The sequence below is a fragment of the Hippopotamus amphibius genome, chromosome 2 (assembly GCF_030028045.1).
Source record: "Hippopotamus amphibius kiboko isolate mHipAmp2 chromosome 2, mHipAmp2.hap2, whole genome shotgun sequence".
NCBI lineage: Eukaryota > Metazoa > Chordata > Mammalia > Artiodactyla > Hippopotamidae > Hippopotamus > Hippopotamus amphibius.
Window position 1 is genome coordinate 4,535,391 of NC_080187.1, and position 14,651 is coordinate 4,550,041.

At 44.8% G+C, this 14,651-nt stretch overlaps 1 protein-coding gene across 4 annotated transcripts in view; it reads left to right on the forward strand.

Annotated features, from left to right (window-relative positions):
- The first annotated feature begins 1,468 nt into the window (after nucleotides 1-1,468).
- TTF1 (transcription termination factor 1) overlaps nucleotides 1,469-14,651 on the forward strand; it is a 30,121-nt gene continuing 16,938 nt past the window's right edge. The window contains exons 1-5 of one of the 4 annotated variants that reach the window (XM_057724012.1): nucleotides 1,469-1,516; nucleotides 6,481-7,511; nucleotides 9,046-9,272; nucleotides 11,837-12,022; nucleotides 12,987-13,065. In XM_057724012.1, coding sequence (XP_057579995.1) covers nucleotides 6,499-7,511; nucleotides 9,046-9,272; nucleotides 11,837-12,022; nucleotides 12,987-13,065 — 1,505 coding nt within the window. In that variant the 5' untranslated portion in view covers nucleotides 1,469-1,516; nucleotides 6,481-6,498. The other 3 variants (XR_009051498.1, XM_057724010.1, XM_057724013.1) reach the window with 3 other exon arrangements.

The following is a 14,651-nucleotide window of genomic DNA, read 5'->3' on the forward strand; positions in this document are numbered from 1 at the left end:
GTATTCTGGCCTCAACCTGATGGCCTGCTTAAAGCTTTATTTTTAATCATAAGTGAATTTCTTCAAGACTCAGTGGAAATGGGAGAATTGGAATAGATCTTCAAGGCTTCTCCTGCTTCTAAGCTCCACCTAAGTTCAATGTGAATTAGACTCTGCACCAGTCAGCCCCTGACAACCCCTGATTTCACCTCCTACCACTCTTCCATCACTCACAGTGCTCCCGCTGCCCTGGCCCTCTTTCAGTTCAGGGCCGCTGGATTTGCTCCCAGCCTGAAACACTCTTTCATCTCGATTTTCACTCACCCTTTCCATTTAGAACTCAACTCAAATGTCACTCGTCTATCTAACCTAGCACTCACTGTCCCCAGTTGATCTCCATCACATTACGTTGCTCTATTTTCCTTATAGGATAACCTGAAATTATTCTTTTTTTAAATTACTTATTTGGTTACACCAGGTCTTAATTGTGGCAGGCGTGTTACCAAGTTCCAGCTTGCTCTGCTCACCACATGACAGGCCAATGAATCGCAGATGAGGTTAAGGAATAGGACTTTAAGGCAAGCAATAGGACTTTATCCCGAAAGCCGGTAAACCAAGAAGATGGCAGACTAGTTTCTCCAAAAATCATCTTATGGGCATCTGGATGCCAGTTTGTTTTACAGAAACAGAAAGGGAGAGGCTGTGAGGAAGTAGAGTTAAAGGGCCATCAGTCTTGCAAAAGATCTCCAGGAATGACCAGCCTCAGTGAGGGGTTATGTTAATTTCAGCCATTCTCACTGGTGGGCAGGGCAGAGTGTCTGTCTGTGAGCTGAGCACAGGCACTTAGTGTAACATTCAGGCAGTGGGGCAGTGTTCCCAGAGGCAGGCCATCACCTATGATTATAATAACAAAAGCAACAAAAAGCAAAGGTTACAGTCAAAGAAACAGATCTAACATGGAGTCTGATTTAGCTCTTCCCGGTTACAGGCGGGCTCCTTAGCTGCAGCTCGCCAGCTCCGTAGTTGTGGCATTCAAACTCTTAGTTGTGACATGTGGTATCCAGCTCCCTGACAAGGGATAGAACCGCTGCCCCCCCCGCCCCCCCCAACGCATTGGCAGCACTGAGTCTCAACCACTGCACCACTAGGGAAGTCCCTGAAATTATTTTGGTCGATTTGTTTGTTCTGTCTTCCTTAAGTTAACTCTCATCGTCTTGTTGGCTCTTGGACTGTAGACAGACCTCAGCAAAAAACTGCTGAATAAATGGCATGCATTTATGAATGAGCAAGTCGGCGGAAGGGCTCTGTCCCACTTTCTTAGCTTTAGGGTCACACTCTCCCTTCCGCCGCCCCGCTCCCCACGAGCCCAGGAACAGACAGCGCAGAAGACAGCGGAGAAGCCGCAGCCCCGCGGCGGCCCAGCTGCTAATGCAGCGCGCTGCCCCGAGGGGGCGGACCGGAAGTGACGCGCAACCACTTCCGCTTCCGCCACACCGGCACTTCCGGATGGGGAGGCAGGTGGCGGCGCGTCGGGGCGGTAGGTGAAAGCGCTTTTTGGTCGCTCCGGTTTTTTTCCCAGTGCGCGTGTGGGAACCGAGCGGTGGGTGGCTGCTGTCTTCATCGCCCGGGAGGCCCCCAGGGATGGGTGTGGCGCCTGCGTTCTCCGCAGCCGCTCCAGGCCCTTCCACTCGGGAACCACTCGTCGGGTCCTCCCCCTCAGCCCCGGAACGCGCGCCCCAGGGCCCGGCAGGGTCTGCGTGGCGCCCCAAAGCGGGGAGGGGATTGGGACCAGGCTTGGCCACGTCCCTGCGGGGCGGGAAGCGGTGTGTGCCGAACGTAAGGAGGGATAAATGCATGTATCCAACGCCAGGGAACCGTTCCATACGGGAGCCAGACGGACGAGAAGGTCCCAGCCCTTAGGAGGCAGGTTATGTCCCAACGGAGCAAAGTGCGGTAGGGAAGCAGCCGGATTGCTGAGAAACACTGTAGCAGGGAGGCGGGACCCAGTTAAGACGTTAGAGGAAGTAATGTTCAGACTTAGACCAGCTTTAGGCAGAAAGGTAACGCGGAGGAAAAGCATTTCTGGGAGAGTGAGATGCTTTTGTAAAGTCCCTGGGAACGAAAAGGATCATTCTGTATTCTGGAACCAGAAAGAAGACAGTATGTCTGACACCCAGAGAGAAATGAGAGGTGGAGAGGTAGGCATGGACCAGACTAGATCATGAAGGGCGTGGTAGGTCTGTAAGGATTTGGGACTTTATCTTAAGAGAAGCCATAACAAGTTTTTAGTGGGAAGTGACTATATATTTAAAAGGTTGTGCAGTGTTCAAGAAACCAGAAGGAGAAGCTTACAAGGTATTTACAAAAAAAGAAAGAAAGAAACCAATGGAAGGTAAAAGAATATTTAAAGGCATTATCTGCTCTGTTCATGTTTTAAAAATTTTTAATCAGTTTAATACTTTTTGTTCGTATGATGACATTAAACTTATAATTTTTATTTTCTTATTTTTAATTTTTTAATATATTTTTATAGTTTTTGGCTGTGTTTTGGGTCTTTGTTGCGGTGCACAGGCTTCTCATTGCAATGGCTTCTCTTGAACACAGGCTCAGTAGATGTGATGCATGGGCTTAGTTGCTCCAAAGCATGTGGGATCTTCCCGGCCCAGGGATCAAACCTTTGTCCCCTGCATTGGCAGGCGGATTCTTAACCACTGCACCACCAGGGAAGTCCCTGTTCATAGTTATTAAGAGATCCTGAGGGAATTCTCTGGTGGTCCAGTGGTTAAGTCTAGCATGGCCAAAGAAAAAAAAGAGAGAGAGATCCTGAAAGGTGGACCAGGAAAGTGTGTCTTGAATTTAGTGGCTTGAAGTCATAGTCACTTTTAATAGAGCAGTCCCAGGGGAGAGTCGTGGGGGTGGAAGCTGCAAAGAAGTGGGTTAAGAAGTGGTTGGAGGACTTCCCTGGGAGTCCAGTGTGTAAGATTTCACCTTCTAATGCATGGAATGTGGGTTCAATCCCCAGTCTGGGAGCTAAGATACACCACGTGCCTCATGGCCAAAAAACCAAAAACATAGAACAGAAGCAATATTGTAACAAATTCAGTAAAGACAAAAAAAAATGGCACACATTTAAAAAAAAAAACCTTAAAAAAATAGTGATTGGAAGGCGAGGAAATGGAGAGAGGAGTTTCTCTCTTAAGAAATTTTGTTGTGAAGGGGAGGAAAGAGAATAGCTAGATGGGACTTTAGGGTTAGAGGATGCTGGCATCCTTATTTTTTGTTTTAAGTTAGAAGAGTCTAAAGATTGTTGGAACATTGCTAGAAGGGACCCAGTGCGGGAGGGAGAGGCTGAAGATACAGGAGAGAGATAAGATTGTTGGAACATTGCTAGAAGGGACCCAGTGCGGGAGGGAGAGGCTGAAGATACAGGAGAGAGATACAGGGTCCGCTGGTGGGTCACCATATCTCTGGGATGGAGGAGGAGGTTGGGGTCCAGCACACACATGGAGGAAATGGCCTTTGACAGGAGAAGAAACACTTCCTTTGCAGTGGCAAGAGGGACAGAGAACGGGGTAGATGCAGGCAAACATGTTAGATTTGGAGGGGAACATATTTCTTGTCTAACGTGTGTGAGGGTGTGAGGTCATAGGCAAGTTAATCTGCTGCAGGTGAGAGGGAAGAATGGACTCTTGCAGTTCGTTGAGAGTTAAGAAGATGTGAAATAACTAGTTCAAGAAAAGTGGGCGTGTAAGCCTTCTGGAGCAGTGCTGTTCCCCAAAATAGAATGCAAGCCACAAGTGTCATTTAAAATTTGCTAGGGGACTTCCCTGGTGGCACAGTAGTTAAGAACCTGCCTGCCACTGCAGGGAACACAGGTTGGATCCCTGGTCCGGGAAGATCCCACATGCCGTGGAGCAACTAAGCCCTTGTGCCACAACTACCGAAGCCCGTGCCTGGAGCCCATGCTCCACAACAAGAGAAGCCACCACACTGAGAAGTCAGAGCACCGCAACCATGAGTAGCCCCTGCTCACTGCAACTAGAGAAAGCCCTCATGCAGCAACGAAGATCCAATGCAGCCTAAATAAATACATAGAAACATAAATTAAAAATAAATAAAATTTGCTAGTAGCCACATTAAAAAACATGAAAAGGAAAGGGAATTAGGAAAGCATGTACCTAACAATATCCAAACTTTTATTTCAATAAAAATAATATATTTAAAGCAATATACAAGTATGAGTGAGATATTTCTTCATCTCTGTTCTAAGTCTTTGAAATCCAGTGTGCGTTTTGCACTGAGAGCTCAGTTTGGCCTCACCGCACTTCAGGTGCTCAGCAGCCTTGTGTGGCTCCCGGCTACTTTACTGGACAGTGCAGAGCTAGAGGGACATAGCTCAGTTGCTGGTCACTGCTCAGGACCCAGCTGTAGTCAGTAAGCAAGGGTTTAGAGCGGTGCCCATCTCTCCAGCTGTTCACATTTCAAGGACAGCCAAAGAGAGGGCATTAATTCATTCTTAAAACATACTTATTGGGGACTTCCCTGGTGGTCCAGTGGTTAAGACTGCCCTTTCCCAATGCAGGGAACATGGGTTCGACCCCTGGTCTGGGAACTAAGATCCCACATGCCTCCTGGTGTGGCAAAAAAAAAAAGAAAAATTACTGAACTCTTCCTATAAGGCAGGCACTATGCTACATGCAGGGGCTACATCTACTAGACCCTCTCTGAATAGGCATCAACTTGCAGCCGTTATGCTGCTTATAGCTGAGGCCTCAGAGAGGGGTTTCTGTGCATCTCTGAGTGACACCAGGGAGGAAGGCCTCGATCACAGCTCTTGGTGCCTCCATTGGTGGTGAGATCCTAGGGCTGGGAGATTTGGCTTATAGATATCAGTCCACATGTTTATTATTCCCCATCCTTCCAGCTACACAATTTTTATAGCTTCTTTACTACCCAGGAGAAAGTGGGGACCTTCTGCAAAAAATGTGCTCAGCATTCAGACTTGAAAGACCACGATACAGAGAGGTCTCCAGGATCTGTTGTTAAGTGAAAATAGCAAAATGCAGATCAGAATATACAGATGCTACCTTCTGAGTGAGGAAGGAGGGGAAATAGGATAGATTGTTTTGATGTTTGAACCACGTAAATGTATTACCTTTAGTATTACCTTTAGTCACGGGGAATAGAATCCTAAAAATTGAAACCCAGAAGCAATACAGAGCAAGAAGAGTTTTAAGACATGTTTGTAAAATTATATTTTTAACCATGTCTTTCGTGAAGTACATTTCTGTTCCTGTACTTCAGCTCCAGAATGCATGTGCTCTGTGTGAGAATTGACATTGGAGCCTTATTAAACTTTAGTCCAGCTTATTGCAGAACTTGGACTTTTTGTTGGACACTAACAAGGCCCATTCAGCCTCTTTCTCAAAGAGGCGATCTTCTAGCTTGAGGTCAGTGGATACTTGATGTCCCCGTTGTGAACCACAGCTGGGCTAAATGCTACAAAAGAGAAATAGTTTGCTATGAAAACATATCATTTGGGGAATGGGCCAAGCCCAAAGGGTCAGGAAAGGTTTCTTTTCTCTCTCTCTCCCTTTTTTTTTCGTAAATACTTAAGCTGTATGTTTATATCCGTCAGTTGCTTGTTTTAAGGCTTGTGTTTAGGTGAGAGCAGTCTGTACCCTTGTTCTGCCCCTTGCTTTTTAAAGTGAACTATCTCAGTTCACTTTAAAAGAGTAGACAAATAAGAGTAGACAAAAGTATAACAAACACCCCTGTACACATTACTCCAGTTAGGAGGTAAAAGGTTACAGATACAAGAGAAACTGGCTCTCTGCTTGTCCCTAATCCCTGAATTTACCAATTATAATCCCCATAGTGTAGTCATAGTTTTACTACATATGTATCCATTCAGAAAAGATACATGAAACTGTTGGGTGTTTTAAATGTAATATACATGGTATCACAAAGTATATATTCTTTTAATGTAATATACATGGTATCATAATGTTTATATTCTTTTAAAGCTTTCTGGAAGATATTCAAGCCAAGCTCTGAAGGATGAAAGGAGGCAGGGAGGGGTGGGAGGCAGTGGAGAATGTCCCAGAGAGAGGGAATCATGTTGATAAGACCTTGAGCCAGGGAAAGGATTGTAGCATGTTTGGGGAACCAAAAAAAAAAAAAAAAAAAAAAAAAAAAGGCATGTGTGGCTGAAGCACAGAGTTGAAGAGAAGAGGTAGAAGATGAGGCCGTGGGGGAACAAGGGCCCCATCGTGGCATAGCACTGTCCTCAGTTGACTTCTTTTTTTTCCTGTATCATAAAGGCGATGGAACCAGACAAGTGAATAACAGTTAGCTAGCTCTGCATTTGGAATAATAGAAAATTTGTAACCACAACTCCAGGCTTGTCATTTGTCATGCAATTTCATTTTTATGTGATTTTTTTTTTCCTCCTGAGGCTACTGTTTACAATGCTCTGCCAAAATAAACCATGTTGTTCAGTTTCCCTCTAGGAAGAACATGGAAGGAGAGTCAAGCAGATTGGAAGTCCACACGCCAGTTCTCATCAAGAAAAAGACAAAGCATTCTGTACATAAGGAGAGACATCGGAGGCACTCCCATGAAGGTTTCAGAGACTCTGCCCTGACAGCTGAACAGTCTGATGTAATTAAGAGAAAAAAAAAGAGGAAGGATGGCCAGCATCTCATGTCTTCTCCTTTGAAAAAATCAGAAATCTGTGATGAGGCCGAAAAGGCCACTTCTATACCCAAAAAGAAGAAAAAGAGAAGAAAAGGTGCTTTGGGAGTCGACCAGGAAACAGGTGTTGTGTACGTCCTGGTGGATAAAGAAAATATTGAGAACACACCAAAGAATTTTAGAAAGCATGTCGATGTTGTTTACGTTGACGTAAGCGAGGAGCAGAAGTTGACAGCAGGGCCCGAGGCAGGGGAACCGCATTCAGTCACCAAGTTGCGTGAAAATGAGTCAGAAGAACTGCATGATAAAGTTCGGAAGAAAAAGCGTAAAAAACATGAGAGGAAAGTTGCATCCTCTGATGCTGTACAGGAAGGTCCGGGTGCAAGCATTGCTGTGCCCAGATCAGAATCTCAAGAGCAGGAACCCTGGCCTCTTGAGGGCCAAGAAGGTGAAATTGCACAACTGCCAGTGTCTGGGGAGCAAAGAAAGTCTAAAAAAAGAAAGAGGAAATGTCCAAGTCACCAGGAATTTGAGGCCTTGTCTGCGCCTGAGAGCGCTGACAACGTGTGCTTAGAGGGACCACAAGTGGTCGGTGAGGTCGGGACTGCAGGAGGCAGTCGGGAATCCAGCGGCCTCAAGAAAAAGTCTAAGAAGAGGAAGCGAAGGTCTTCTGTTGAAAGTGCCTTGGCGCCTGGCAGTGAGTTTTCAGTGCTCAGAACAAGCTCTGAGGACCCGCTCTTTGATCCACTGGAAGGTAATGGTACTTTGATTGAAGAAAGTGCGAAACCCAGGTCACAAGAGGAGAAACCCCAGGCTTGTTCGGAAGAGGTGCAGAGGTAACGTGGGGGTGCTGAGCCTTCTGATGGTGTGCGTCTTGGGTGTGCATTCTGCCCGTGACCTCTTTGTTCAGCATGGCCGTAGTAAGTGGCAGAAATCATACAGAGCTAGACCATCAAATGTGTAGGATGACACACACATCTGAGGAACTTGACAGGTACCTTCCTTTTCTTCATGTATAAAAAAAGGCAGGTAGATTCTGTTTTCACTTAGAACTATTCCAGCCCTGAAATTCTATGTGTAAGTTTAAAAGGCATTCTCAGACCCCACAATTACCTTGTCTATATGCACATAGATAGGAGAAAGGATCAAAGAACTTAGAATGCTACGGAGCAGGGAACAAACTTGAATTAGGGTTCTCCCTAATAAAAGAAATTTAGATACATCGTTATTTACATAATTATCAATTAAGTATGCTGGCTGAAGAATAAATGCAGGAATTTTTAAAAACCACTTTATCTCAGTTCCTGGGACTCGGGACAGGTTTTCTCCCCATTTCTACTCAGTGACTTTCTTATATTTGCTAGATTGTCCTGGCTTAGAATAGTTTCATATAGAAGTTAAATGACAGAGGACCCAACTCACATCTTCCTCTGTGGCATCTCATCAGGGACATTTTTTATTTATTGGGGTATAGTTGTTTTACAATGTTGTGTTTTACTTTCTACTCTACAGCAAAGTAGAGTTCCCTGTGCTATACAGCAGGTTCTGATTAGTTATCTATTTTATACATATTAGTGTACATATGTCAATCCCAGTCTTCATCGGGGACATTTTTAGATCACTAATAAGGAGGCAGGAATTTTCCAGGCCTGTGGTTCTCTACTTGTATTGGGCTGTGGACCTGTAAAAGCTGTTGGCCCTTGGCTCAGACAAATGCATACAGTTTTGGTTTTCATTTTGTTTTTGTTTTGTTTTGTTTCAGTTTCCTGTCTGGGTGGTTAGCTGATACAGTTGACTAAGAGCTGCTTTGGACATCCCGCAGCATTTGTGGGGATGAATTAGTGATAGATACATAGAAAACTATGTTTTCTTTATACTGCAAAGGGGAAAATATGTGGCCACTGTCACCTGCAGTGAAGCAATTGTAAATATGTGAACCCTGAATATGAATATTGACTTAGCTAATTAATAACCATTGTTATAAAATGTAACTTATTGGAAGGGCCGGGGGAGGTGTCTTGAGTATCCATCTGTGTAGAAGAGGGCTGAGCTTATTAGAAAGTCAACATCTAAAACAATAAAGTTGAGAAATAGTAACATAAGAAGCAATACCTGGTGGAAATAGGGCTTAGGGCTACATATTTACCTTCAAGGCAGCCTCTGAGGTGTATGCAAGTTAGCAAAGCTACATTAAAGAGATCAGACGGTGGGGACTGAGTCAACTCCAACACTGGGGACTGAGTCAACTCCAAGATCCCTTCCCACTTTAATGTTGTTGTAGTTTAAGTGAGACTCATTGTAAGAAAAGAATCTGAAAGCCATTAGGGCACGTGACCTGTCAATGTTAATCAATCCAGTTTTTCTCCTTAGGTTAGAACCTCCAAACGGAGAAGAAAGCAATTTGGAGCCAGCTAAAGATTCTGAAACCAGATATTTATCTGAAGATTCGAGACAGTCAGATGATTCCGACGTGGATTTGGATTCGGCGGTGAGGCAGCTGCAGGAGTTCATCCCTGACATCAAGGAGAGGGCCGCCGCCACAGTGAAGCGGATGTATCGGGATGACTTGGGGCGCTTTAAAGAATTTAAAGCCCAGGGTGAGCTTGTGCAACTTGAATATTTGTTGAACATCTCTATATGCGTAACTAGCCCTGACTTTCTTTTGTGAGTGATTCAGATTTATAGATTCACAGAAAGCATCCCTTAGCTATGTTTAGCTTTATCTCCTTCCAGAATCGTTGTCTGTGCTATAAAATGACCAAAATGAAGTGCACTAGTTTTCCTCTTTTCTGTCCAACTTCTGGTAGGGGAGGCGGGGCTAAAGGAACCAGGTGATCCACAGACTAGAAGATCAAGCCTGGAAGAAGAGAGGGAGGAGGTTAAGTGGTTGAGAGGCTGGGAAAGAGGCACAAGTGAAATCAAATTAAAATATTCACATCAACATCATCAGGTTTGGACTTCCCTGGTGGCGCAGTGGTTAACAATCCGCCTGCCAGTGCAGGGGACACGGTTTCGATCCCTGGTCCGGGAAGATCCCACATGCTGCAGAGCAGCTAAGCCTGTGTGCCACAATTACTGAGCCTGTGCTCTAGAGCCGGAGAGCAACAACTGCTGAGCCCATGTGCCACAACTGCTGAAGCCCGTGTGCCTAGAGTCCGTGTTCCACAACAAGAGTAGCCACTGCAATGAGAAGCCCGAACGCTGCAACCAAGAGTAGCCCCCGCTCGCTGCAACGAAGACCAAACACAGCCAATAAATAAATAAATATATTAAAAACAAACAAAAACCTTCTTCAACTTTGATGGGGTGTAATTTCTAGGATACTAATTTGAGGGTGAGCTGGTTGTAGTGGGTGTGGTTTCCAGCAACACCCAGCTTGGTCTCCTTCTTGATCTCACTGTGTTATAAGAACCTCCCAGAAAGCTTATTGGATTTCAGAATGAACTACAAATGTAAAGCTGTGTACTGCTAGTGAGCAGTGTTTACTCTTGACTGTCTGCTGTGTGAGGCCTGGTGCCACTAGTCATTGAAAAGTAAAAGCAAGGGCTTTTGCCTTATGGAATTAATCATGTTGATAAAATTAGTTATTTAAAATAGACAAATTTACATGAGAAAAACACATGATTTATAGGGCAGTATCTGTAGAAGGACCCCATTTTATTTCTCTATTCGGTGTTGAAATTTTTATATGTATTTTGTAAAAGATTTTTTAAACAAGTCTGAAAAATAACGAAACGTACTGCATAACGCAGTCAGTAACAGTGAGACTTGAGTGCGTTGAGTTATAACGAGGAATAGGACGTAAACTGTGGTGACCTTGTCCCCCCTTCACAACGCAGGCATAGCAGGTACACATGAATGTTCATGCTTGTGCCAGACGGCTCATGGCACTGCCTGGGGAGCAGAGGAGAGAGAAGGGGGGCTTCTTTTAAACTTTTATTTCAATACTGTTTGAATTTTTAATATATATAGGTATTTTTTTAGTATTTATTTTAATTTTTGCCTGAGTTGGGTCTTCATTGCTGTGCGCGGGCTTTCTCTAGTTGTGGCGAGTGAGGGCTGCTCTTCATTGTGGTGCGCAGGCTTCTCATTGTAGTGGCTTCTCTTATTGCAGAGCATGGGCTCTAGGTGCGCAGGCTTCAGTAGTTGTGGTACACAGGCTCAGTAGTTGTGGCTCTCAGGCTCTAGAGTGCAGGCTCAGTAGTTGTGGCGCACGGGCTTAGCTGCTCCTCGGCATGTGGGATCTTCCCAGACCAGGGATCAAACCCGTGTCCCCTGCATTGGCGGGTGGATTCTTAACCGCTGCACTGCCAGGGAAGTCCGAATATATATTTTTTGCCTTTTTCTTTTTCTTTTAAAAAGTTTTATTGAGATATAATTGACATGCAATAAACTGCGTATATTTAAAGTGTACAACTTGATATTTTTTCTTATGAATTTATTTTATACATATTAGTGTATATATGGTAATCCCAATCTCCCAGTTCATGCCCCTGCTTTCCCCCCTTGGTGCCCATATGTTTGTTCTCTACATCTGTGTCTCTGTTTCTGCTTTGCAAACTGGTTTAATGAGTATATGTTACTGTTAATATATTTTTTAAGTAACTATATAAAAAGGAATAGAGGTTTGGGAGGGGGCGGGGGGTGAAGGGGAAGATGAGATGAAGCGAGAGAGCAGCACAGACGTATATACTACCAACTGTAAAATAGATAGCCAGAGGGAAGTTGTATAACAAATGGAGTTCAACTCGAGGATGGAAGATGCCTTAGAGGACTGGGATGGGGAGGATGGGGGGGACTCAAGGGAGGGTGGGGGGGAGTCGAGGAAGGGAGGGAATACGGGGATATGTGCATAAAAACAGATGATTGAACTTGGTGTACCCCCAAAAAAATAATTAAAAAAAAGGAATAGACACAGGAAAGGTCACATTGGAGTAGGATGACCAGGGAAGACTTTGGGAGGACAGTGTGGCTTGAGCCAAACTCTGCAAGAGAGCAGATGTCAAGGGCACAAGCAGGGGCTGCTCCCCAGCTGGCGGAGGGGAGGCCGTGGGGGGAGGTGCTCACAGGCACTGTGTTGTCTTTGCTAAAGACGAAATATTGGTTTGCTTTCATTCATTGTTGACAGTTGTGTGCCTTTTTCTCCCGCCCCAAACTCTAGGTGTCGCCATTAAATTTGGCAAGTTTTCCGTGAAGGAAAACAAGCAGTTAGAGAAGAACGTGCAAGAATTTCTGTCCCTGACAGGAATCGAGAACGCAGACAAACTGCTGTACACAGACAGATACCCAGAGGAGAAATCTGTGATCACCGACTTAAAAAGAAAATACGCGTTTAGATTGCACATTGGTAAGTTTAGAACAGTGGCCTCTTTGAGCACCCACAGCCTTCCAGCCTTACACAGATAACCACGGTGAGTGTTGAGAGCAGCGTCTAGCCTGTCCCGTACATGCAGTGTGTGTTAGCTGCTGCTACGTTCGTAGTATTTTTATTGCCAGGCTATACTTTCAGGGATTTGGAATGTGTTCATGTCTCCCAAGATTAGTGCTTTTACAGATTTTGTAACAAATTAAATGATGGACTTCCAGCTTTCCTGCTTGGTAACAGTTATGGTTTTGGTTTCTCTTGTTGTCCTTTATTGTGTATTTTGTGCATATACTGTGCAGAGCACATCCTTATGTGCACCAGAGTCTCCCAAGTTTTTTAAGTAGAACCCTATACAGGCTTTGAGCTGGAACCCTCCTCCTGGAGGTATCCTTGGAAAGTCAGAGATGGTCATGAAGCGATGTAGATTTGGACTGAAAAAAAAAAAAACTCTTGAATTTAAAGAGGCTAATTCCTCAGGTGTTGCCGGGAATGCACAAAGGAAAACAGAATGTGAGCCCCTGCTGGGGGGTCGTTTCCTGTTTAGAGTGGGATAGCAGGACAAAGCTTGTTCGCTTAAAGGTTTTTTGTGTATCTTACGTTGAACTGCTGGCCAGTGTTCTCCACCTCAGCATCCCTTCCTCCTAATTCAAATTATATTAAAATTCTTTGCCTTATAAGGGTCTTTTCCATGAATTTAGTAGACCAGAAGCTAGAGCCTCTATATACTGAGCATCTAGTTTTCAGAGATTCCCCAAGGAAACTGGGGATTTTGTGTATCTGCTCCCCAAGACAGCTTTCTGCAGGACATAGGAAACCCCAGCCTCCACGTAGGGTCTAGGATCGCTTGTGTTGTGAAAACAGGTTCTTCTGGGTTTCTTTTATAATTGCGAATGTATTTCATGCCACACTCTGGGTTTCCCTCTGACCACCTCTCTCCCGACTTCAGGTAAGGGCATTGCCCGGCCCTGGAAACTCGTATACTATCGAGCAAAGAAGATGTTCGATGTCTACAATTACAAAGGCAGGTAAGAAAAAACTTGGGCAGAGCGTTTCTCTGGTCTTTGCTGGTACTATAAATCAAAATATCCACAACAAAATGGTGAAGATCGGTGCGTATGAAACCAGATGTGTTGTCAAGCGTATGTCTCCAAGGAGCCTTCCAGTTTCCTCCTCTTGAATAAGAATAAATCTGTGATCATCCCCTTTCTAAATCCCTAGCTTTTACTTTCTGTTTTCGTTTTAGCATCCCCCACGCACCGCCTCTTACTGTTACTGCTACAGGTTTCTCAGCAGTCTCCTGAGTTGTAAGCTCCTTGCGAATCCAGGCATTCCTTCCCAGCGTGATGTGTGCCCTTCAGCACTGACCCCAGTGCTTTGGGTTTTTAGCACATATTTGAAGGTCAAGGTGAGCACTAGTGTGAGATCATTTAAGTGCAATTCAGTAGCATCAGTGCAGAGAACTTCATGTGGCAGGAGCCATTCTCTCCTCTTTTTTTTTCCTAAATAAAATCCCCAATTATGGTGTATTTCCAACGTTCCAAATAAAACAAACATAGGCAGAGCATCGGTCGTGGGTAAGCACTCTGCTTAAGGGCAGAGGGATGAGCGAGAACACGTCCCCTCCTACCCACGTGGGCCCAGACAGCCCCCTGGGGCCCAGCCACTGATCTCACTTCCAGGAGACAGATGGAGTGAATCTGGCAGGGCCAGGTGGGTCCTACTTAGCTCTGGGATTTCAAACCAAGACATACATGTTATCAGAACTTAACACTGATATGACCTTGGCTTCTTTTGTAAAATTGTTACCAAAAGAAAGAAACCTGAAGTGGAGGAAAGGCACTGCACACAGACTGAAACCTGCCCTCTCTTTTCCCCAGCCCCTGCTGTGGACAGAACTTTATGGAAATTCACTAAAGATGACATTTTTTCTTCTTTCTTTCTTTCTTTTTTTTAATTGGCTGCATCAGGTCTTAGTTGTGGCACGAGGGACCTTCATTGAGACATACGGGATCCTTCCTTGCAGCGCGAGGTCTTCTCTCTAGTTGTGGCATGCAGGTTTTCTCTCTCTAGTTGTGGCATGGGCTCCAGAGCGCTTGGGCTCTGTAGTTTGCGGCACGGCGGGCTCTCTAGTTGAGGTGCGTGAGCTCAGTTGCCCCGCGGCACGTGGAATCTTAGTTCCCCAACCAGGGATCGAACCTGCATCCCCTGCATTGGAAGGCAGATTCTTTGCCATTGGCCCACCAGGGAAGTCCCAAATGACATTTTAGATAGGACCAAAAAAGATGCTTTTGGTTAATGAATGAGGTAACATATTTTTCTACCTTTGACATCACTGTGGAAAATGACGGTTTTACAATCATGAAAATCTGTCACTCTGATAATAAAGCTCATTCATTGGTACTGTGTTATTTGTGTTGTGATGACCATTTACCCTTAGAGTGTTTTTCCAACTTAAGGAACTCTTAAGTGAAAAAACCATAGAAAGTCTAAAATCAAAGAATTATAAGACTCTGAGGGGCTGTGGAGGTCAGTACAGCTGTTTCCTCATTCTCATAACACTCGATTTCTTTCTCGTGTCCTCTTTTCTGTTGCTTCAAGGGTGCCTTTAAGT